The sequence below is a fragment of the Solanum lycopersicum genome, chromosome 6 (genome assembly GCF_036512215.1).
Source record: "Solanum lycopersicum chromosome 6, SLM_r2.1".
Lineage (NCBI taxonomy): Eukaryota > Viridiplantae > Streptophyta > Magnoliopsida > Solanales > Solanaceae > Solanum > Solanum lycopersicum.
The window spans coordinates 44,006,705-44,029,976 of record NC_090805.1 but is presented as its reverse complement, the minus strand read 5'-3'; the positions used below and the strand labels follow the sequence as shown (position 1 = coordinate 44,029,976).

Here is a 23,272-nt window from a genome sequence, read left to right as displayed (position 1 = left end):
TCAAATATGGATACTTTTATGTGAAAAGAAAAACCTAGTTATCCTAAAAAAAATTAGGATAGATAACCAACTCTTACTACATCTGTGTGCTATTGACAGGATTTATTTGTTGCGGGAAGTGATACATCGGCCATAACAACAGAATGGGCAATGGCAGAACTTCTTCGAAAACCTGAAGAGCTGAACAAAGTAGGACAAGAAATAATGGAACAAATAGGAACAGAAAGGGTTACTCTTACCTCACAAAGCCCAACACGACGTACAAGTGTTGGGCTTTACCGTGCCTAAGGACAGTCAAGTTTTAGTGAATGTTTGGACTATTGGAAGAGACCCCAAGTATTGGGAACAACCACTAGAGTTTCTGCCTGAAAGATTCATGGAATCTAGTGTGGATTACAAAGAAAGGGACTTTGAGTATATACCATTTGGCGCGGGGAGGAGGATTTGTCCAGGAATGCCGTTGGCTATAAGAATGGTAAATTTGATGTTGGCTTCTATTATTCAACCATTTTATTGGAAATTACCAGATGGAATGACACCAGAAAAATTGGACATGGAGGAACAGTTTGGAGTTACTTTAAAGAAGGCTATTCCTCTTGTTGCAATTCCTTGTATGAAAGAAAATATGGTTAGATTTTAAGTCTTTATGTTTTATGATCTTAATTAATGTTAATTGGGATGGTCTTTATGTGAGTTTCTTTAAAGTATATTTATGTAAGAAGTAATAAATAATAATGAACTTCAAGCTCATGTTTCAACATTTTTTATGGCTACTCATTAGTTAAGAAGAGGGTGTGACTTGCTTATTTTGTAGATTTTTATTTTTATCGTTAACTTGCTTTAGTTTTTATCTAAAATGAGAAAAATAAGAATATTGTATGAAGATCTTTTGGCGCCAGGTTTTTGGGTTTTATCAGGGATATTTTCGGCCAAACCTAGGTAATTAAAGACCATTTCAAATTCTCAGCTATTTAGAATGAATATACCTTATTAAAATTAAAATCGTGCTGCATATATATCTTTGTTATTACACAAATGACCTAGATCATATACGCTTAAATAATTTTTTTTGTTTTTTCTATTAAATAAATTCATATTAGGGTATAATTTTTAGGGAAAATTATGCAACAAAGCAAATTTATACTATTTAATTACTCATCATAGATATAGTTTGCTACAATTACCACTCACGACTAACATTATGTATTAATTACGTGAGTTGACTTTCAGTTTGTATAATTTGCCAAAATATATATGTATAGTATACAACTTTTTAACCTATATACATATACAATTCACCTCTCTCCCACTCTCTGCCCTCTCTCCTCCCTTTCTCAATCTCACTCGCCTCTCTCCTCCCTCTCCCAAACTCTCTTGCCATTTATATAAATGCATATGTATAATATACAGTTATATACAATTATATACATATACAATTCACCTTTCTCCTACTTTCTGTCCTCTCTCGCTCGCCTCTCTCCTTCCTCTCCCTGTCTCTCTTGCCATATATACAAATACATATATATAATATACAATTATCTAACTAATATACATATACAATTCACTTTTCTCCCACTATTTTCCCCTCTCTCTCTCCCAGTCTCGCTCGCCTCTTTCCTTCATATAACATGTACCTATTAATTGTAATTATCAAACTATAGCTATGGAGGGTAATTAATTATTTTTAAGTGGCTATATGTGAAAGTTTCTCTATTTTTTTACCCTTCTTGTAACGTTCATGGTATTTTTGATCCCTTTATTTTTTTCTTTTTTTTTTTTAATTTGACTTGAAATGAAATTTAAGTAAATAAAGAAGGTTTATGAATTTATTGTCTTAATTAAATAAGGATATGCAAAATATTAAAATATTTTTTAATCTTATGATCTTAAATATCTCATATAGAAAATTGAAATTTAAAAATTATAGGTAATTAGGTATAAATCGTTTTCAAGCCAGAAAATTTTGAAAACGAGTATTACTATGTTTGACATTTGAAAAAAATTGTGTCCTATATTCAGTGAGGGGCTAGAATTTTTATGGAGGAGGTTGAACATATAAAAAGTAAATGGAAAAATGGAGCAACACCCCTTCCCCCCTCCCCATGCGCTAAATTGAACATACTTTGTCATGTCATATTTAGCGGTTTTTTTTTATTTTTGCCCCATTTTAGTGATTATTTTTAAAAAAATTTGACTTTTTTTCCTTATTATGTTGTTTTATGAATTTTTAAAATAAATTAAATTATTAAAATGATGAATAAATGAAATTTCTCGCCACTGTCCCAGTCCCTGTCCCTGTATTCTCATTCAGTGTCCCTTGAATAGTATTCACAGTGGCCAGTGGGGTATTCTCATCTTAGTCGTCTTGTAAACTCTTTTCTACTTACTTATTTTATTATGTATATTTCTGTTTTCTAAAAACTTTATAATAATACGAATATTAAACCATGTGTGTTCACACTATAATAAAATAATTGATAATTAATTAACGATAATAATTTAAGTGTAATTTAATATGTAAATTCTTTTAATGGCAATAACACTTTTTTTAATATTCCTGAAGTCTTTAGAAACACACTTCTTTAAATATTTCTAAAGTCTTTAGCGAGGATCCGAAAGCAATTAATTAATTAATACTAGTATATCACTTTTGACTTTAGCGAGGATTCAATAACAATTAACTAATTAATGTTAGTATATCACTTTTTGTTAATATGCATATTTATTGTCAGGGGCGGAGCCACCTTGGTACAAGGGGTTTCATCCGAACCCTTTTTCGATGAAAAATTATATTATTTATAAAATAATATTTTATGTATATATAGTATATGTGGAATCTTCTTCAGCTACTCCGTATGTCTATTTCTACGAACTTTGAACCCATTTATTGAAAATCCTGAGTCCGCCACTATTTAATGCGGCTTCAAAATTAAACATAAAATCAAAGTTTACCGATGCAAAAATCAATTTTCTCTTTGGATAGAACAATTAAGTAGACAAGGGCAACGTCCAAAAGTTGCTCATTAATTTCAAGTTTCTTGTTTCCAAAAGTTTTTAAAAACAAATTATTAAGCCAAACATTACATAAATACACTTCGCACAATCACATTAACAAGGTAAAGAAGAACAATTGCAAATTAAAATTAAATCAGGAATAAATTAAAAGAAGATTATTTTTCTTCCATACTAGGAACTGCAACAAGAGGAACAGCCTTCCTCAAACTTACTCCAAATTGTTCCTCCATGTTCAATTCCTCCGGAGCCATTCCATCAGGTAACTTCCATTTAAATGGTTGAATAACAGAAGCCAACATTAAATTCACCATTCTTATAGCCAGCGGTATTCCAGGACAAATCCTCCTCCCCGCGCCAAATGGAATAAACTCAAAATCCCTACCTTTATAATCCACGTTAGATTCGATGAATCTTTGAGGCAAAAACTCTAGTGCCCTTTCCCACGACTTGGGATCTCTTCCGATTGCCCATGCATTCACGAAAACTTGACTGTATTTAGGCACGTTGAAGCCCAACACTTGTATGTCATTTTGTGCTTTGTGCGGTAATAGTAATGGAACTGCGGGGTGAAGTCTCATCGTTTCTTTTACAACTGCTTGAAGATATGGGAGTTTGTCCATGTCTGATTCTTTAACTGCTCTTTCTAGACCTATTTGTTCCATTATTTCTTGTCGTACTTTGTTGAGTTCTTCAGGTTTTCGAAGAAGTTCTGCCATTGCCCATTCTGTTGTTATGGCCGATGTATCACTTCCCGCAATGAATAAATCCTGACATGCCATAAACATATACATGTTACTTTTCTATTTTAATTTATGTAACAATCGTATCTTTATTAATTCTTTCTGAATAATAATTGATGTATTTCAAAATAATTAATTTTATACTTTTTGTTTTAATCTCACCAAATATTCATTTGTTTTCTGAGTGCTAAGATATTTAGACTATGAGTGCACCAAAAAAAATAAAAATGATTGCTAGTCATTTATAAAATTAGCCTAAGGGACTTTTAGAAAAGGATTCCTAGTCCTATAGTAGCTAACTTGGTTTTGACTGAAGTGCAGGATTTGATTTTTTTTTTATAACATAAATATTAAAAAATAAAATTATTTTAAAAAGTATTTAATTATATCGAATTAATACTAGTTTACGTTTCCCATATCTTACCTATAAATTTGCCCGTAGACAGGACTGACGCTTAATATTTTGTACCACTTATTATTTAAAACTTACCTATAGGAAGTCTTTTCATTTCTTAAATCAATGCACAAATGTATGATGACAATTTGCTTTGTAGAACAAGAAAAGTATGTTTTTTTAATAACCACATTTAATCTAGATATTTTATATCTGTTACATTGACGGTAACGTTTGGGACCCATTTTGCCATATATTTTTTGACAAGTTCTATGTTTGGTCCTGTCCCTATCCCGATGAGCCGAAACTAAAGCTCTTATTTTTTGTTGAGTAATAGTTCTAGTAAACCTTGAAGTTTTAATATGCACAAGTAGAATATTAACAAATTTCAGTTAAATATAACTTTTTTAAAATTTTAATAGTCTTTCTTAAATTTCATGTTTAATAAAAGTACACTATAATATTTTCCTCACACCTCTCAAAATTTCATTTTTCCGAGGGATGAATATTTTTAAAAAATCTTGAAATCTTTTTTATCTGTCAAAAGTAGTTATCTGATAGCCTGATATTATATTTGTTCTTATCAAAAAAATAATGAAGATGTGCAATTATTACTTACCACCATAAGAGGCTTGATATTTGTACCAAATCCAGACCCATCATCTTCACATTGATCAAGAAGTATATCCAAAAAATCCCCTTTTTTCTTCATCCCTATAGCTCTAGCTTCTATTCTCTTTTCAATATTTTCTTCAAATATTTCATGCAACCTTAAATACGCTGGCTTTATACGCTTCCGTACTCCTTGCAAATCTAACCACTTTAAAACCGGAAAAAAATCAGATAGATTTGGTACCCCGGCATCTTCCATAACTGTCCAAACCAATTCCTTAAACTCATGAGCCGTTTTAAATTCCGTATCCACCATATCGATCGAAAATATCGTGTTCGATATTAAATTCAACGTGGTCGCGAACGCGACCCGTCCAATATCAACAGCGGAGCCACTCTCACACTGGCTCCTTATATGGCTCACTAGTTGTTCCGCTTTTTGGTGACGTAGTTCTTGAAGCAAATCAAGCCGTTGATTATTAAACATTTGCGTACTTAGAAACCTTCTCTTTTTTTTCCACATGTGATCGCCGTTAACCCATGCTAACGTGGCTTCAGGGTTCGGCTGAGCAGCTACGGCTACAGGGACAATACGTGCTGAGAAAGTTTCGTCGTGTTTGTGGAGAATCTCTTTGGCTACTTTGGCTGAGGAGACTACTATGGTTGTGAGTGAGCCGAGCTGTAGAGTCATGAGAGGGCCATGTTTTTTGGCTAGCTCGGCTAGTGATTGGTTAGGTTTTGTACCTAGTTTTAAGAGTGAGCCGATTATTGGGAGACCAGTAGGACCTGGTGGTAGTTTATTGGGTTTAGAATTGATATATGGCTTGATAATGAACAAGATAAATGAGATGAAGATAATAACAAGGATTGGGAGTTCCATATTTTTGGTAAGTATGGGACATTAATATGCAAAAGAATAATGTACACTTTATATAGAGCATACACTTGGCTAATGTTTTGAGGGTGGTTAGGAAATTTTATAATGTCTGAAATATTTTAGGAAATTTGATAATGTTGAAATATTTGCACGTTTAGTACTATAAAATTCAAACGTTTTCTTTATTTTCTTAGTAACGAAAATGACAAATTTAACTTCATTTTAACGGTAAGTGCAAAGTCAAATAATAAATCAAAGTTGAATATTTTTGACTCTTTTCCTTATATCCATTGATATATATAAATGATCTTTTCATTACCAAGTCCTGTTTCATTTTCCAACTTATAAAACATAATATTTTAAAAAGGCTTACTTATAATTTGGATGATATAATTATATAAACAATTTTGTACACCAATAATATGTACTTGTATGATTTAAAATTTATTAAAATTATATTAGAAATATTCATGAGACCGGAATTATGAAATGTGTGTGCACGATGACTGGTTAGCTGTAGTGACCAAATATTATACCTTCAACTTGCAAGCTCGTGTCCTCTTGTTATATATATCATTCTCTGAGGTTGGAGTATATAAATTATATTTATGCGAAACAATTTGATTAGAGTATATAAATTGTTTTCTATTTAATTTATACTAAATAATTTGATTAGAATATACAAATAAGTGAAGTGAGTTGAGAAAATAAATTACTTTCGAGAACAAGTCTAGGGAGAAAAGTTCTGAAGTTGACTATTTTGCATAATCGAGACTAACAACGTGCCCCCCTTGACACATGCCCCCATTTTATGTACGTATATTACTTTTTCTGTTTTATCAAGAATAATTCGATTTGATTTAATACAGAATATAAAAATATAAAGAGGATTTTTAAATTTTATAGTTCTAAATTAAAGTTAGATTAAATGTATAAATTTTTTTAATTTTGCAGCCTTAAACATGCACGTGAAAAGCTAAATTAAAATGTTACTAAAAAAAATTATTCTTTTTAAAACAGAAGAAATATATAATTTCATGTTTTGTATCTTCGTGGCTAAAATTTTAAAAATAAATTTGTACTACGGTAAGACTGAATTCATTTTATTCTTCGATTCTTCATTACATTTTTGGTCCGATGGTCCCAATTAATTATTGATTCATGTAATATTAAAAACTCAAATTCTGTATTAGCTCGTAACTAAATATTTTAATTTTTAGTAGATATGTTTAGGAGTCGTTTGATAGTTGGATAAGATCAAAGCTAATAATATATGAATAATTTGGTTATATATATATATATATATATATATATATATATATATATATTAATTTTATATCATGTTTAATTTACAAATAGAATAAAAGTTATTCATGTATTAATTTATTCAATGTTTGATTGATAAATTTTCAGATATTGTATAAAAGTTATTCATATATTATTTTTATACGATGCTTGGTTACATTTTTTTTTAATTCTATATAACTTATGAAGAACTTTGTATATAATTTATGCGGATAGAAGGAAAAATAAATTATGTAGGTGTTAATTATACATGTATTAACATGTACATATTCACCCCTATTAAGTTCCCCTTAAACATATATTAATCAACAACATATAAAAAAAATCAATATATATTAAAAAAGTATCATTTTTTTCTTTGAGTTCTTTTTTTGTTTTGATAATTGCTTAGTTTCTTTGCTTAAATTCTCGTTTGTTGTTCTCTTTTTAGTTAAAATTAAAAGTTTTAATTTTTTTGCTTAAAAATTCAAGTTCTAATTTTTTTTCTTAAAAATACAACTTCTAAAAAATTTTCGTTATCTATTTTTTAGTTTAATTTAAATTACATATTGCTTAATTACTTAATCATATTAAATACAAATTACTTAATTAGTTTTAGTTATTTGTTATTTTTAGCTATTGGTATTTATTTTATTTTACTGTGTTACTTATAAAGTTGGTTATTTTAATGTTATAATAAATACTACCTCACAAATAACTTTTGAAATTAAGAAATAAAAATTGTCTTACTAATATATTGCAATCTCTACATAACTAATATTTACATAATTATTACATGCATTACTAAATTCGATATAACTAATATATGTATTATTAAATACTGTACAATTATTACGTGTATAACTTAAATCATACATAACTAAACTAATACCCACATTATATTCAAAATTTATATGTCACGTCCTATAATTACGACTTTAAGTGTTTAGTTACTTAGTAAGATAAAGTTGAGGCGTTTAGACCTGTATTTTCAAAGTTAGTAGGATTATTCATCAGTTAAAATCAAATTTAAGTATTTATTTAACTATTATGTCCATAATTACTTCATGCACGTAATATTCAATTAATTACTTCCTCTGGTCCCTTATATTTGTCACTTCAAAATTTTAAAAAGTACTAATTGTTCCTGTCGAACTCCCTGAAAGCGTATTGTAACTAATTGATCAAGTAATGAAAATATAGAAAAGGGGGTGATTTAGCCAAAATATATCTTTTCTGGCTAACCAAAAAATAAACTTTGGTTAAGAAAAAGTATATTAAGTATATTTATTTAATGGGTGTGGTAAACTTTAAACGACGGATAAAAGAAAAATCTAGAGAACAATTAAAATGTGTATATTGATACTTTTATGTAAAAGTTATCTAAATTGTAAACTATTTTTGTAAAAATACTATGTGCAAAATATTGAGTAACAATAATTAATAATAATAAAGAAAACATAATACGTGAATATTTACATTTTCATGGCTAGTAATTCATTATATCTGAAGAAATTCACAAGTAAATGAGGGACCATAAACATACATTTCACTTTTAAACTCTCTGTTTTTAACCAAATTTATATCAAAAAGACAAAATATTATTAGTATTTTGGTTTATCAATTGTGAGTAGGTAGGTTTACTATTTTAGTTATTTAAATAATTCTGTTGGTCGAATCAATGACTTTCTTAGCCTATAAAGAACTAATCAACTTATATATGTTAAGCATATGATTAAAGTAGCAAGATTTGACCTTCTTATCACTTTTTCGATACGCTATAAACTTAAATTCCCCTTCTCTTATTTAGATAGAGAAATAAGTAAGCAAAACTTTTATCTTGTTATTTTTATTTTTCTTCAAAAGTTGCGAATTTTACATTGAATTTTGTCTTCGATCAAGTCTTTTCATTCAGAAATCGAGAAGATTACTCTAAAAAGTAAGCATCCTTTTTTTATACAATATATTCACCATGGAGGATAGAATTTCTCTTGAAAGCGTAAACATGAGCAAAACCTATTGATTCACCAATTTTCTAATCAACTTGTCATCAACCTATACTCTATAATCAAAATATGATTCTGGACTTAAAACCATCCGTTTTAAAATTTTAGAAAGCGGCTTCTAAATTATTTGAACTTGCTTGAAAGATAAGGCTTACGGATTTTTTGTTTATCCAATTTATGTTATAGCAAACTTTTCTCCATACCTATTTCTTCCCCGATCTTGTAGTGAAGCTTGACCTCCACCTTAATAAGGCCCATTGAATTTCAACTTTTGATTAAAATTATTATTAACATTCATTTGCTTTTATACAATGTTGTTTATTTGAATATTTTTTTATTAAGTGATATGTAAAATTAATTTTAAAATAAACCTTATTGATATAATATTATAAAAAATAATTGTTTTGTTATATAGAGATCGATCAGGATATTATTAATTATAGTCCGAAAGGCAGTAATTTGATTCTCTGAAATTATATTTGGCAACCGTTTTTTGAATTTGTGACACACATCACTTTATTACAATTGGCGGCCTAAAATTACAATTGGTCAAAAGTTCCTCTATCATTTACTCATGATATTATATATGAGTCCAGATGAAAAGAAAAGGGTAAACCACATATATAGAATGGTGTATGAATAATCATTGTGGTATATATGCATGGTTGATGCCCATACATTACTCACCTTAAGAGATACTATGCACCACACTTTCATTGGGAGAAAGTTGCGGAACATATGTGGATTTTTTTGCCCAAACTTGTTATATTGTTTGAGGCCTGTGAATTTTGTACATATGGTGAATGAAGTTCACTTTATATATAGTTTTGTTTAATAATATGAAAAAAATCAGGTGAGAGGGTATTTAGACCATACCAATTTGCTTATTTCAGTTGGAATCGGATTGATATAGAAACGTTACTGTTCCAAAAGTTCTTGCAGCAGTGCATTTATATGAACAATCACTTGATCCACTCATCTCTTGCTTCAATTAAGATAAGCAAGAAAGAACAATGCACAAGGAAGCTGTAAACTAGCAAAGCTTGAAGTATAAAACTTCATGTTGATTAAAGCCAGAAGACGACTCGTTCACATTAGGTCACCAATCAATTCATCCATCAAATTAGATGAAAGGATCTCCTTCTCAATGTCAACACCCTCTTCGAAGGCTTCAAAGCTGACTTCCCGTATTGTGTGCTCATGTCCTCGTCAACAACCTCATCTGAGGGTTAAGGCTGAAACACTTCCCGCCCATATATGATTTCATTAGTTTGGATTGAGATTTTTTTATGACTGCCTTCTCTTTTTTGTTTAATTCTACCTTTAGTTTATAAATAGACCCAACTTACTAAACTAATTTAGTTTAGCTTGTTCTGTTCATTATTTGTTTGAAATTTTGTTAACTTACATTCTGGTTATAGCTATGCATCCGTGAATAATGTAAGATAGATTGATTCAATAATGGACAAATAACATAAAATTTGCTGCATCCTGAAGTTGAGGTTGAGATCCCTTAACGTAATAGAGAAGATGAGATTAAGATTGCAATTCACGGGGAAGCAAAATGGGTAAACTAATATGGGTGTCCATTCATATTACCCATATTAAATGAATTGGACATCCAATTCATTTGAAAATGGGTAAAAAATGAGTAATACCCATATTAACAATTTAAAATGGATAGTTAAATGAATAAAATGAGTAAAAACAAATAAAAAAAAGTGATAAAGAGTTAGATAGTAAAAAAAAAATAATTCTTTGAAACAAAAATCTATAAAAAAAACATGAAACTTTTTTTTTTTTACATTTAATTTGGGATAGTGGGTGGTAGGGCTAGGCCGCTAGGGTGGGGGCTGGGCTAATAAGGGGTGGGGGGGGGCTAATAGGGGGTAAGGGGGTGGGGTGATAATTTTCTTCAAAAACTTATGAGATTATTTTTAAAATATTTAATGAATTTTTTAAAAAAAAATTTAATGATTTTTTTTTGGATGTGTGTGGGGTGTGGGGGAAGGGGGCGGTAGGGTCCACGGGTGGAGTGCTAATTTTTTTTTTTTTTTTTAAAAAAAGTTATTGATTTTCTTTTTTTAAATTTTGTTAATTTTTTTGGGATGGGGGGAAGGGGGTGGCTGGTAGGGAGTAGGGAGTGGGTGGGAATATTTATTTTTTTACATTTTCTTGGAAGGTGAATGTGGGGAGGGGCTGGTATGCGTAAAGTTAATTGATAATTTTTTTTAAAGCATTTAACAAGATTTTTAATATAATATGGATTCACTGGGTAAATTTGTTTTACCTATTTAAAATATGAGTTGAGTCGGATAATAACTTATTCATTTTTATTTAACTCATTTTTTGATCGACTTATATTCGACTCGACTCGCTCGTTTGCCACTCCTAATCACAACCTTCTTTTATTTAATGTGTATCAATTTTATGATTAATCTCAAACTTTGAAGATACATAAGATTTTTGTTCTATATAAATAAGACTTACGAAACTATTTTGTAAACTATGCTCCCTTAGTTTGTACTATCAAATAAATTAATGTATGTTTTTCAATTATTATTGTGAATCACATCAATTTAGCTTAAACAGTCTTCTGTTGGGCCATGATACGGGCCATGTTTTTTCTAGTGTTAGTAGAAGCGACACAAAAAATTAATATGGTTATGATGTTTCTTGCACCTACCACTTGACAATCGATCTAATGCACATATTAATCACATTTGTACGTACTTTTAGATTGAATAGGAACATATATGCGAGTTATTTTCGAGTGAAATTTATTGTTTTGCTTGTTATTTTTTTTCATTTTAATTATATAGCTACACGTAACATGATTACTCTCCACATAAATTTAAAATTAGGTGTCTGAAGAGAATTCATTTGTCTAAAACTAAATTAGGCGTCTTGTATCAGACATCTAATTTTAAATTTTTGTGAGCAGTAATCATGTTACGTATAGCTATTTAATTACAATGAAAAGGATAACTAGCAAAATAATAAAACTCACTCGAAAACAACTTGCACATATTTATGACTATATATATTAAATATCAATATTTTTGGATATATATACTAATTGTTGAACATCTTTGACATAGTAAGTTAAGGCTCATCGAATTCACCTTGTCCTAAGAATATGAATATCTTTGACGAGAATTCTAGTTCCGCCACTACATGGGGTGGACGTAGCTGGTAGAATGTGAATTTCGCCAAACCAATTTTTTGTACCTGTTAAAAAAAGTAAAATGAATTACTATCTAATTAATTATATTTTATTTCACTAATTAATAATTTCACGTATTTCAAATCAAATACACATGAATATAAGTCAGAACACTGAAATAGAGAAAAAGGAGCCAAAGAGAAGGAGAGAGGCGAGCGAGATATAGTCAACATATTTTTGATACATGCATATACTAGACACATTCTAAAATACAACGAGAGGGAGAGAGAAGAGTAGTTAACGAGATATGAAAGAGGTGAACGAGATGGTTAGATACATGTGAATCTACTTGTATATAGTGTATCTAAAATAAATTACTATCAATTTTGACCTCATATGTATGTGATACATGTGTCTGAAGAGGAAGATATATACACATATTCAAGGCTCAAAATATAGTAAGGAATATAATATTACAAACTAGCAAAAATCTGAGTAATTAACTTTTAAAGTAATAAAATATGTGTTATTTTCCATAAAAAATCCGTTCTGTGTTAAATATGTACTAAATTACTAATGTTAATTTCAAATCTATAGATGGTTATTGCCCAATTCTGCCAACCCTACTTATGTCCGTTTGGCCATGTGATATGATATCATGACATGGAATCATGATATAATATCATAATATGAAAATAAAGTTTTGTTTGGACATGCGATATGAAAATTTGGTGTGTATATGTTTTCATAAACATAAAAATTCATAAGTTCTAAAACTATTAAAATAGCCCAAATTATTTATTCAATATTATCAAATAAACAAAAAATCATAAAATCGTCTAATAAATTATTATAAAATTATTTATTCTCCACTTAAGTAATTGTTTCATCAATCTATTTTAGTAAAAATGGAACACCTTTCACGGGTTCTTCAAGATTTTATTACCCAACAATCGTGAAGTGTGAGTTAAAGTGATTATATGTTGATGACAATAATAAATTTTATGTCGGTGAGAATAATAAATTTTAAAAAGTAATGATGTGATTATAAATTTTATTTACATGTGAAATAAATGGTTACTAGATATAACTGTGGGGTTGTTTTAACAAAATATAAACTCGTGGATCAATTTTTGTTTTAAAATAATTCAAATCATGACATGATATTCCCATATGATTCCATATCATGATTTTTGAAGAATATGATATCATATCTCATGAGATGGAATCAACGTAAATCACATGTCCAAACATTGTATTCCATCTCACGATACCATATCATGATATGCTATCACATGGTCAAAAACTTACTTGGGCTTTCTATATGTACCGACTCAAAATGGATTAAGTTATAAGTTATATCTCAATTCGTTCCAACTTTTTCCAAATTTTGATTTCCTTGTTTGAAATCATTATAAGTTGTTTAATTAACAAAGAAAACAAATACAACCATTTTTCTTTATTAAAACTCTATGGAATATCAAGTAAAAATATTTCACCCAAATTAGGTTGAACCCAATGGTAGCCTTTTAAAGTTGACATCAAATTTTACTTAGATGCTTTAACTAGATTTTGTTCATTTTAAGCACATTATGTTGAGTCCCGTTATGTTATTTTGACACTTTTTGCTAACTTGACATATTGTGTGTGTTACACTCATTTTGAGCGCGTGAAGGGTCTTTTTTTTTTTGGATATTTCTGAATTTTTTCCTTCTTCTTCTTCACTTTTTAGCCCCTACCACTAATTTTATAAACGTTTATAAAAACAAAATTTTTAAAAATCATCACATTAATTTTGAAAAGACTTTTTCGAACAAGACACATTTTTTTTTCAAAAAGTTAGAAGAATGTCATATATAATATTTAAAATCAATTAAAAAAACTAAAATCTAATGTTTTTTTTTGAAAAATTTGGAAGAAGAATCAAAAAAATGGTTGTATAATTGGGGAGGCAAAAGGGACGTAAGGCAGATGGGGTAGGGAGGTGATATAAGGTGGGGTAGGATGGTAGAAAATATGTAATTTTATTTATTTATTTTTGCTGAAAAATTAATTATTTTTTAATAATTTATTTTAAATTATTATTTTTACATTCAAATGCTACATGTCAGCTTTTAATTAGTCATGATGTCATGTCATTCGCAAGTGTGTTACACACACTTTGTAATTTTAGATGATTGGCAAAAAGGTGTCAAAATAACATAGCGGTCCCTTACTTGAGGTGTTTAAAAATGAACAAAGCCTACTTGAAGTGTCTAAGTGAAAATTGGTGCCTAATTTAAAGGTTACCGATGGATTCAGCCCCAAATTAACCCATGTTTAGATTAACTAAATGGACTGGTTAAAATAACTCAAAATAATAGATGGAAAAAGTCATTAACACTGCAGATTTAAATGGATTTGATGGATCATATTTAAATTTAATGAGTTAATGGTGCAACCCCTAATTCCACCATTAAATCATATTCCCAACCTATTGAAAACAACTTTACAAGAGGAAATTCATACATACACGTTTTAAAAATGATTATAGATATGTTTCCCTGTAATTCAACTGTCCTCATGTTAACTTAATTAATGCATAGTTTAAGGTCCACAAGAAAAGAAAAAATAAAAATAAGCCTACTTTGTATTATGAACAAGCACAATTCTAATTTTAAAATAATCATTTATTTTCTTTATTTCAAAACAGTTTTTTTTTTGTTAAGTTTCGCAATTTTCGTGAGCAAAAGACCTATTTATATTTTATTTTGAAAAGGGAAAATGCACAATTATCTCCTTAACCTATGCCCCAAATTTCAGAAACACACTTATACTATACTAAAATTTTATTACCCTCCTGAACTTATTTTATAAGTAATTTGTATTCCTTTTCGGCCTACGTGATACTAGCTTGAAAAAGAAGTCAATCAGCGTTGGACCCACAAGATAGTGTCACGTAGATCGAAAAGGGATAGAAATTATTAATAAAATAAGTTTAGGGGGTAATAGGACCTTAGTATAGTATAATTATGTCTATGAGATTTCGGACCTAGATTGAGAAGTACTTGTGCATTATCTCTTTGAAAAAGGGAAAAGACTCAAATATGGAGTAATTTCCTTAGATAGTCAATCATGTTTGAGAACTTACCAAGAAATATCACTTATGTTTGTTTTAGGATTACAATATCACCCAACTTTACCTATTTTTCTCAAACTATACTTGATATAAAAAATGCATTATCTCTCTCCAATTAGGATGTCATGTCACATTATTTATTTTATTATTATTTAAAAAATATGCTTTATTCTATTTAAACATTAGGTTGCAATATGTTTTATTTTTTAAATATTGTTTTCTATTTATGTTTTTTGAAATATTTTGTTTTTAGATATATAAAAATAATTTTTAAAATGAATGGAAAAAAAAGTATCCCATTTCTACAACTTACTAGTAATGGACTATTTTAATTATTTTTTAATGATGATTATTATGTTTTACTATAAGTTTTTTAATTAATTTTTAAAATAATAATTATAGATTTTTTATGGTGCACTTTTTCTTCTCCTATTTAGATAGTTTTTTCTACATTTCATTTTGTTGGAGCATTCCCTAAAATTACTGAAAGTGTGATAAATGTAAATAGACATTACAGTTTTCTTTATAAAATAATTCAATTTTCAGTTTTTATTTTTTAATTTTAATCCATTTTTTAATTTTATTTTTAGAGCATATTTAAGATGTTTTTTGAAAATTAAAATTCTTGAATATTTATGGTGCTGACATGTGACACTTTTTACTTCTCCTATTATATATAGATAGATTTTTTAAAATAAATAGACAAATCCACATATTATACTCAGTTTAAAATTACATTAAGAACTGTAATATGAGCTCCTTCGGTTCTTCAAGAAAATATGTGAATTTCTCCGGTTCTTTAAAAGAATTAGAAAAATATTAATAATAAATTTTAAAAAGTGACATGATACCGTTGGAGAGAAATAATGTATTTTTTTGTATCAAGTATATTTTGAGAAAAATAGACAAAGTTGAGTGATATTGTAGTCCTACAACAAACATAAGTAATATTTCTAGGTAATTTTCTAAACATGGGTGACTATCTCGGAAAATTACTCCTCAAATATGTCATCAAACTTTCAGAAAATGCTCATTTATGTCATCAGTTAAAATTTTGGCTTATTTATGCCATTACCATTAAAGAAAAGGCTCATTCATGCGATTATTTTTTAATAATAGTTTTGCAAAATCATTTTTGACAAGTGATCAATTATAATTCGGCCAAGTCATTAATTTTTTTAATTAAAAAAATCTCAATTCTGAAAAAATTTTATTTTTTTAATTTAAAAAATTATGACGTGGCCGAATTATAATTGACCACTTTCATCAATTTTTTTAATTAAAAAAAATTAAATTCTGAGTAAAAATTGAATTAATATTTTAAAAAAGTTTTTAATTAAAAAATTAATGACGTGGCCGAATTATAATTGGCCACGTGTCAAAAATAATTTTGCAAAATTATTGGTAAAAAATAATGACATGAATGAGTCTTTTCTTTAACATTAATAACATAAATGAGTCAAACTTTTAATTGACAGTATAAATAAACTTTTTCTAAAAATTTAATAATATATTTGAGCTTTTTAAAAAAGAACTTTGAGATTGGATTTGGTGATTGATTGGTTTTAAAGTCTTTGGTAGTTAGGGTGATTTTTCTGGCATCCCCCTTGATCTATACACACTACACACCTCTATTAATAAATACTCTAACTAATAATTTAGGAATGCGTAACCTTCATTTAAGAGTAAGTCTAATCATATCACGCTTCGAAATATTGTACAAGATTTTTTTCAATTATCATCTCACACTCTGAAACATGTTAAATAATTACTTCTAGTTTGACTTTGATGTATACTCTTAAATAAAAATAAAAATTATGCTTTTTGAAAGAGAGAATGTATCATTTAAAAGAAGATTGATGAGCCCATCAAATCCCAATTTCACACAATAACATCTATCAAAGATCAGAACTAATTGAAATAAGTGGTAAAATAGTTGTCGTATGATCATAAGTTTTAAAATTTGCCTCTGACAAAAATACAAGATAAAATTGCATATACCTTTCCAACCTCGAAATTTAAAAAGTCTATATATTGTTTTTAATTTTAAAATAAACTGTTCTTTTTTTATTTTTTAATTAAAATGTATTAAGTCAAAAAGATAAAAATATTTTAAAAAATAAAATAACACAGATAAAATATTATTTTAGAAATCCAAAACACGTACGATGTTCACTCATGACCTTTATTGGAGCTACCCAACCCATGTAGGCAAGATGTAGCTATTACCCAATAATTTTCCTCCCAATACAATATATTGCTTTTGGGAATTGAATTCAAGATTTTAACTCTATGATATCACTGATGGGGATCATGGTGTAAAAAAAATCATAACTAATAGCAAAAAGATAATTTTATTTCTTAATCCAATTTGAGCCAACCAACTGCTAGCTCACACGTCTTGTCATAAAGCAGGATGCGCCATTTTAGAAGCAGCATTATAAAAGGCCTGCTAAATCTTAAGGAATCAATATACATCAAAACCACATTTTTCTTTCTTATTTTAGTAAAAAATATGGAGGTCATTTATTCCTCTTCTTACAACCTTGTTGCACTACTACTTATATTCTTTCCCTTTTTGTTTACTCAATTACTTAGAAAATCATCAACGGCAAAAGAAAAATTGCCTCCAGGTCCATGGAGACTTCCCATTATTGGTAGTCTTCATCACTTGAGAGGTGCACTATCATTTCCACATCGTACCCTAAAAAATTTAGCAACAAAATATGGTCCGATTATGTATTTACAACTCGGAGAAATTCCTGCTGTGATCGTATCATCCCCTATTATGGTGAAAGAAATACTAAAAACTCATGAACTCGCCTTTGCCACTAAGCCACAACTTACATCCATAGACATCACTACTTATAATTACAAGGACATTGCATTTGCACCATACGGTGATAAATGGAGACAAATGCGTAATATTTGTGTCACGGAGTTATTAGGTACCAAAACGGTCAAGTCATTTAGTTCAATTCGGAAAGATGAGATTACGAGACTCCTCTCATCAATCCGATCCACTAATGGTACTCGTCTTGTCAACTTAACAGAACTAATTCTTCGATATACAAACTCAGTGACTTGTAGATCAGCTTTTGGGAAAGTATGCACGAATCAACATCATTTGATAAATTTGTTGAGGGATGTGTTGGATACGTTAGGAGGATTTGATGTGTCTGATTTGTTTCCATCGTGGAAGTTACTTCACAAGATGAGTGGAGTGAAATCGGAACTATTGAGGATGCATAAGAAAGTTGATGAAGCTTTGGAGAATATTGTTAATGAGCACATTAAGAATAGAGCCCTTGGATGCAAAGGTAATGGGGATAAACTAATTGGAGGTGAAGATTTGGTTGATGTTCTTCTTAGAATTAAGGAGAATGGTGAACTTCAATTTCCAATCACAAGTGATCACATAAAAGCAATTATTTCTGTAAGTCTTCTCCTTAATTAAGTTATATACACCATATTAGTCTAAAGAATATATATATATATATATTCACTTTTTAAAAAATTCAAAAGAATATCTAGAAGTAGGTATCGTAAGTGGCAGAATGAACTTGCTACTACAATCGACTTAAATTCAACCCTTTATCACTCTGATTCATTAAAAAAATAATCTATAAATTTGTAATATTAAAAATCGATCGGAAAAGATTTATGTTTGTATTAGTTAAAAGTGTAGTAGCTAATAAACACCGAATGAAACAAACTCGATTCCAACAAAAACACTGTTATACATATTAATCACTGATTACAAGTTACAACGTATTATCAGGGACGGATCTACAAGGATCCAAGGGGGTTCATCCGAACCTCCATCGTTGAAAAAATTACACGATATATATAGGATCATTTTTTTTGAATTATATGTATATACTAAGTGATAAGCCAAGGGCTTGGCTCAGTGGTAAGGGGGTTAGATAATTCGCTACCTAAGTGCTACGTAGCGGGTTCAATTTCAGATAACAACGTTTTCCACTTTATTTTCAATTGATTTTCATTTTTATTCCTAAATAAATAAAAAATTATTTTGTTTGAAAATCTATTGGGATTTAAAAATTTTAATTAGATATAAAAAATAAATTTCTTTTCTATTTTTATAAAATTAAGTAAAACTTACAAATGTTTTTTAAGTTTTCTTAATTAAAATTAAAAAAATACATTCTCCCATACTCATTTTAAGTCAAACATTTAATTTATATTTGATTAATAAATAATATAATTATAAGTAAATTTAAATAAATAAGAGTAATTATTTAAAATTTATAAATAAATATAATTGTCACGATATTTCTCAATCTTGATAATTGTTTTCTCGACACAAATTCTATTGCTACAATATGATCAGAATCAAAATTATTCCTTTGTTAGTTTCAAAAATTGAATAACATTTATATACATCAACAACACTAATAAAACCCAAAATTATAGGTTCAAAAAATATATTCTCTCGTACTTATATTTTAATGTTATGTCAAACATATACTTACTCGATTTTATTGTTTGCGTTGAGGTGGAGTTGAATTTTTTTAGTTGCTTATATCTGATTCAACCCATTTATATTTGACCCGCCCCACTTTTATGATTATTATCGTGCTTACTTATCTTTTTGAACCCCCTCGATGAAAATTCTGTCTCCGTCACTGCGTATAATACACACAATAAAGTAATAACACACTAATTACAGATATATTAATATAGAAGACGGTAACTAGAAGGGGATGAGATACAAGAATAGAGAAAGGGGATGAGTGATAATTGACAATCAAAGCTTCGACAAAATTTGCATAACCGTTCTTTTTAATTCCTAAACCTTTTTAACAATAGATAATTGGATCTGGATCCCATATAAAACTCTTCAACATTTTACTCGGCCCAATAATATCAACTGAATCAGTCAAATTTGCCACGTCTAAGCCATAGTCTCTTAGGAAGTCATCGTGGCTCACATTTATATCACCTAAACTTAAACCACTCTATTTGAATAAGTTAGTCCCTCCATTTAAAAAAGACTGGTCTTCTTTTTATTTTAGTCTGTTTAAAGAAGAATGATCTCTTTCTTTTCTTGGTAATATTTTACTTTCAGCTTTTCACGCGTCATCTTTAAGACCACAATACTAAAAGACAATTTTGTACATTTGACATAACTTTAATTTAAAACCACAAAATTCAAAAAATTTATTTATTTTTTAAAATTCGTGTCAAGTCAAAATAGATCATTCTTTGTGAAATAAAGGGACTAATATTTACGAATATACACACTTATTTGTTTTTTGTAGGACATGTTTGCTGCTGGAACAGAAACTTCAGCTGCGACTATTATTTGGGCATTATCAGAAATGATGAGGAAGCCAAAAATTATGGCCAAGGCACAAAATGAAGTGAGGCAAGTCTTCAAAGGAAAGATAACTTTTTATGAAGATGATCTTGATAAATTGACATATCTAAAGTTAGTGATCAAAGAAACACTAAGGCTACATCCTCCAAGTACTCTACTACCAAGGGAATGTAGGAAACAAACGTATATTAATGGATATACAATACCTCCAAAGACAAGAGTACTAATAAATACATGGGCCCTTGGACGAGATTCAGAAAGTTGGGACGACCCTGAAAGTTTTATACCAGAGAGATTTGAAAATTCTCCTGTTGACTATATGGGAAATTATTATAAATTTATTCCGTTTGGTTCCGGTAGAAGGATTTGTCCGGGAATGCAATTTGGTTTAACTAATGTTAAGCATCCTTTGGCTCAACTCCTCTACCATTTTGATTGGGTGCTTCCATATGGAGCTAATCCAGAAGACCTGGATATGATTGAAAAAAATGGATTAAGTGCAGCTAAGCATAGAGATTTGTGTTTAATTGCCATAGAACACAAAAACGATGACAAAATTTGATGCTGTACGTGCTTTAAATGATAAATATAGTAAGTACTATGTATAATTAATATTTAGTATGAATCTCCTTTTGGTATATGTTTTGATTTGTGTACAAATAAATATTCGAATGGTATCGTGAGATGGAATCAATGTTTCGACATGCGATTTTATGTTGATTCTATCTCATGATTTTATATCGATATTCTCCAAAAATCATGATGTGAAATTATATGGTGATTCCATATCATGATTTAAGATACATTTAATACAAAAATTGATCCACAAGTTTATATTTTGTTAAAACAACCCACAATTATATCTATTAACCATTTATTTCATATGTAAATAAAAATTAGAGAAAATAGTCAAAAGCCCCTCCAATCTATAGCCGGATTTCCAACTACACACTCATACATTACGGGGATCCTATCACCCCCCTGAATTTTATAAAACTGAAATTATTACCTCCCTGAATGTTTAGCTGGCAAAGTGAGTGTATCTCACTCTCTTTGAGAGAATGAACACAAAAATTTAATATTAATATTTTATTTTTAATATTTTATTTTTAATATCTATTTTTAAGAATATATGTTTTTTATTATTTATTTATTGTCTTCTTCCATAGCAAAAAGATCAAATTCTTCCACCATTCACTATCTCTAAACCATCATTGCCACCACCTTCACTGGATTCACAATGATTGATTTCACACAAGCTTTTAAAATCTCATGTAAGAAATTTTTATAAACCATCCAAATCAATTAAAGTAAAATGAGATCTATTTATATCACCTAAAAATGGAATTTGGATCATATTTGGGGGAAAAAACCAATTTAGGTTTACATCAAACCTAATTGAACTCTCAAATAAGATTTTTTTTTTATTTTATAGATCCTTTAATTATCAATCTCAAATCTCAAGCAACTAATTACAAGTTTCTTCCTCATTTTTTCGGAGGCAACTTGCACTTGTTCTTTCTCTCTATTCCGCTCCCCTCACTTTTTTTAGTTTTCCTAAATTAGGCAAGTGCATTGTAAAGGACTTAATTAATCAGAAAGTCCATGTTATTCAGAGAATCTTGGGGTCATTTCTTCTTCTGTAATATGGCCTTGAGTTCAATAAAAACTAAGTCAGATTACAGATACACCAAGATGTCACTTGGCACACTAAACATTTTACCGGTCGAAATTGTTTCGCCTATCTTTCTCAAAGAAGCAAAATACTTAACTCAGAAGATGCAATTCAATATAAAATAGTACTTCTCTTCTCATACAATAGAAAAAGTTGCATCAAAAGAGATGTATATTATTTGGAGATTCGTATATCAACAACTGTGACTAACGAAATGTCACTATTGTCGTTGCCTCCGACGAAACATCACCATTGTCATTGCCTTCGACATAAACACCACTGTTGCCTCCGACGAAACGCCACCATTGTCATCGCCTCCGGCGAAACTCAAAACACCAACAGAAACCCTCCCACAGCTCCTCTCATCTCTCTCTTGTTTCTCATAATCCAATTTTGATGGACTTTGATGTTTGAAGTAATGCTGAAGTTACTTTAGAAATTTGAAGGAATTGGGAAAGAAATTGCTTTAGAATTTGAAGAAATTGGAAGAGTATAGGAAAAAGGGAAAGGAATTATAAGAAAATTGAAATAAATAAATAAATAAAATTTTCACGTCTATGCAGTCGGTTGGCCCTCACGGCCAGTCCAACCAATTTTCAAGGTCAAACGAGCCTTGAAGCGTGGATATCCCCCATTTAGACGATTTTCGTATGCTATAACAAACCATTTTTTGGGTGATCCGGATTCCGACATCAAAATTTCCAAAAAATTGTGGACATCCTCATGACCTTGTCTATACAGCCGGTTGGCCCTCACGGCCAGTCCGACCTATTTTCAAGGTCAAACGAGCCCCGAAGCGCGCATATCCCCATTTAGACGATTTTCATGTGCTATAGCAAACCATTTTTTGGGTGATCCGGATTCCTACATCAAAAGTTCAAAATTTTTTTGTGGACGTCTGCCAAGAATTTCGGTATACAGTCGGTTGTCTCTCACGGCAACTCCGATCAATTTTCAAGGTCAAACGAATCCCGAAACGCGCATACCCCCCATTTCGAAGATTCTCGTGTGCTATAGCAAACTATTTTTTGGGTGATCTGA

At 29.5% G+C, this 23,272-nt stretch overlaps 2 protein-coding genes across 2 annotated transcripts; one reads left to right on the top strand and one right to left on the bottom strand.

The window, feature by feature from the left end:
* Window positions 1-2,988: 2,988 nt before the first annotated feature.
* Window positions 2,989-5,692, bottom strand: LOC101257867 (geraniol 8-hydroxylase). The gene is made up of 2 exons (XM_004241715.5): window positions 4,769-5,692; window positions 2,989-3,782 (listed from the first exon to the last, which is right to left on the bottom strand). The coding sequence occupies exons 1-2, from the start codon at window positions 5,639-5,641 to the stop codon at window positions 3,171-3,173; spliced, it is 1,485 nt and encodes a 494-aa protein (XP_004241763.1). The 5' UTR covers window positions 5,642-5,692; the 3' UTR covers window positions 2,989-3,170.
* Window positions 5,693-17,603: 11,911 nt separating this feature from the next.
* Window positions 17,604-21,403, top strand: LOC101258162 (premnaspirodiene oxygenase-like). The gene is made up of 2 exons (XM_004241716.5): window positions 17,604-18,648; window positions 20,498-21,403. The coding sequence occupies exons 1-2, from the start codon at window positions 17,629-17,631 to the stop codon at window positions 21,116-21,118; spliced, it is 1,641 nt and encodes a 546-aa protein (XP_004241764.2). The 5' UTR covers window positions 17,604-17,628; the 3' UTR covers window positions 21,119-21,403.
* Window positions 21,404-23,272: the final 1,869 nt, after the last annotated feature.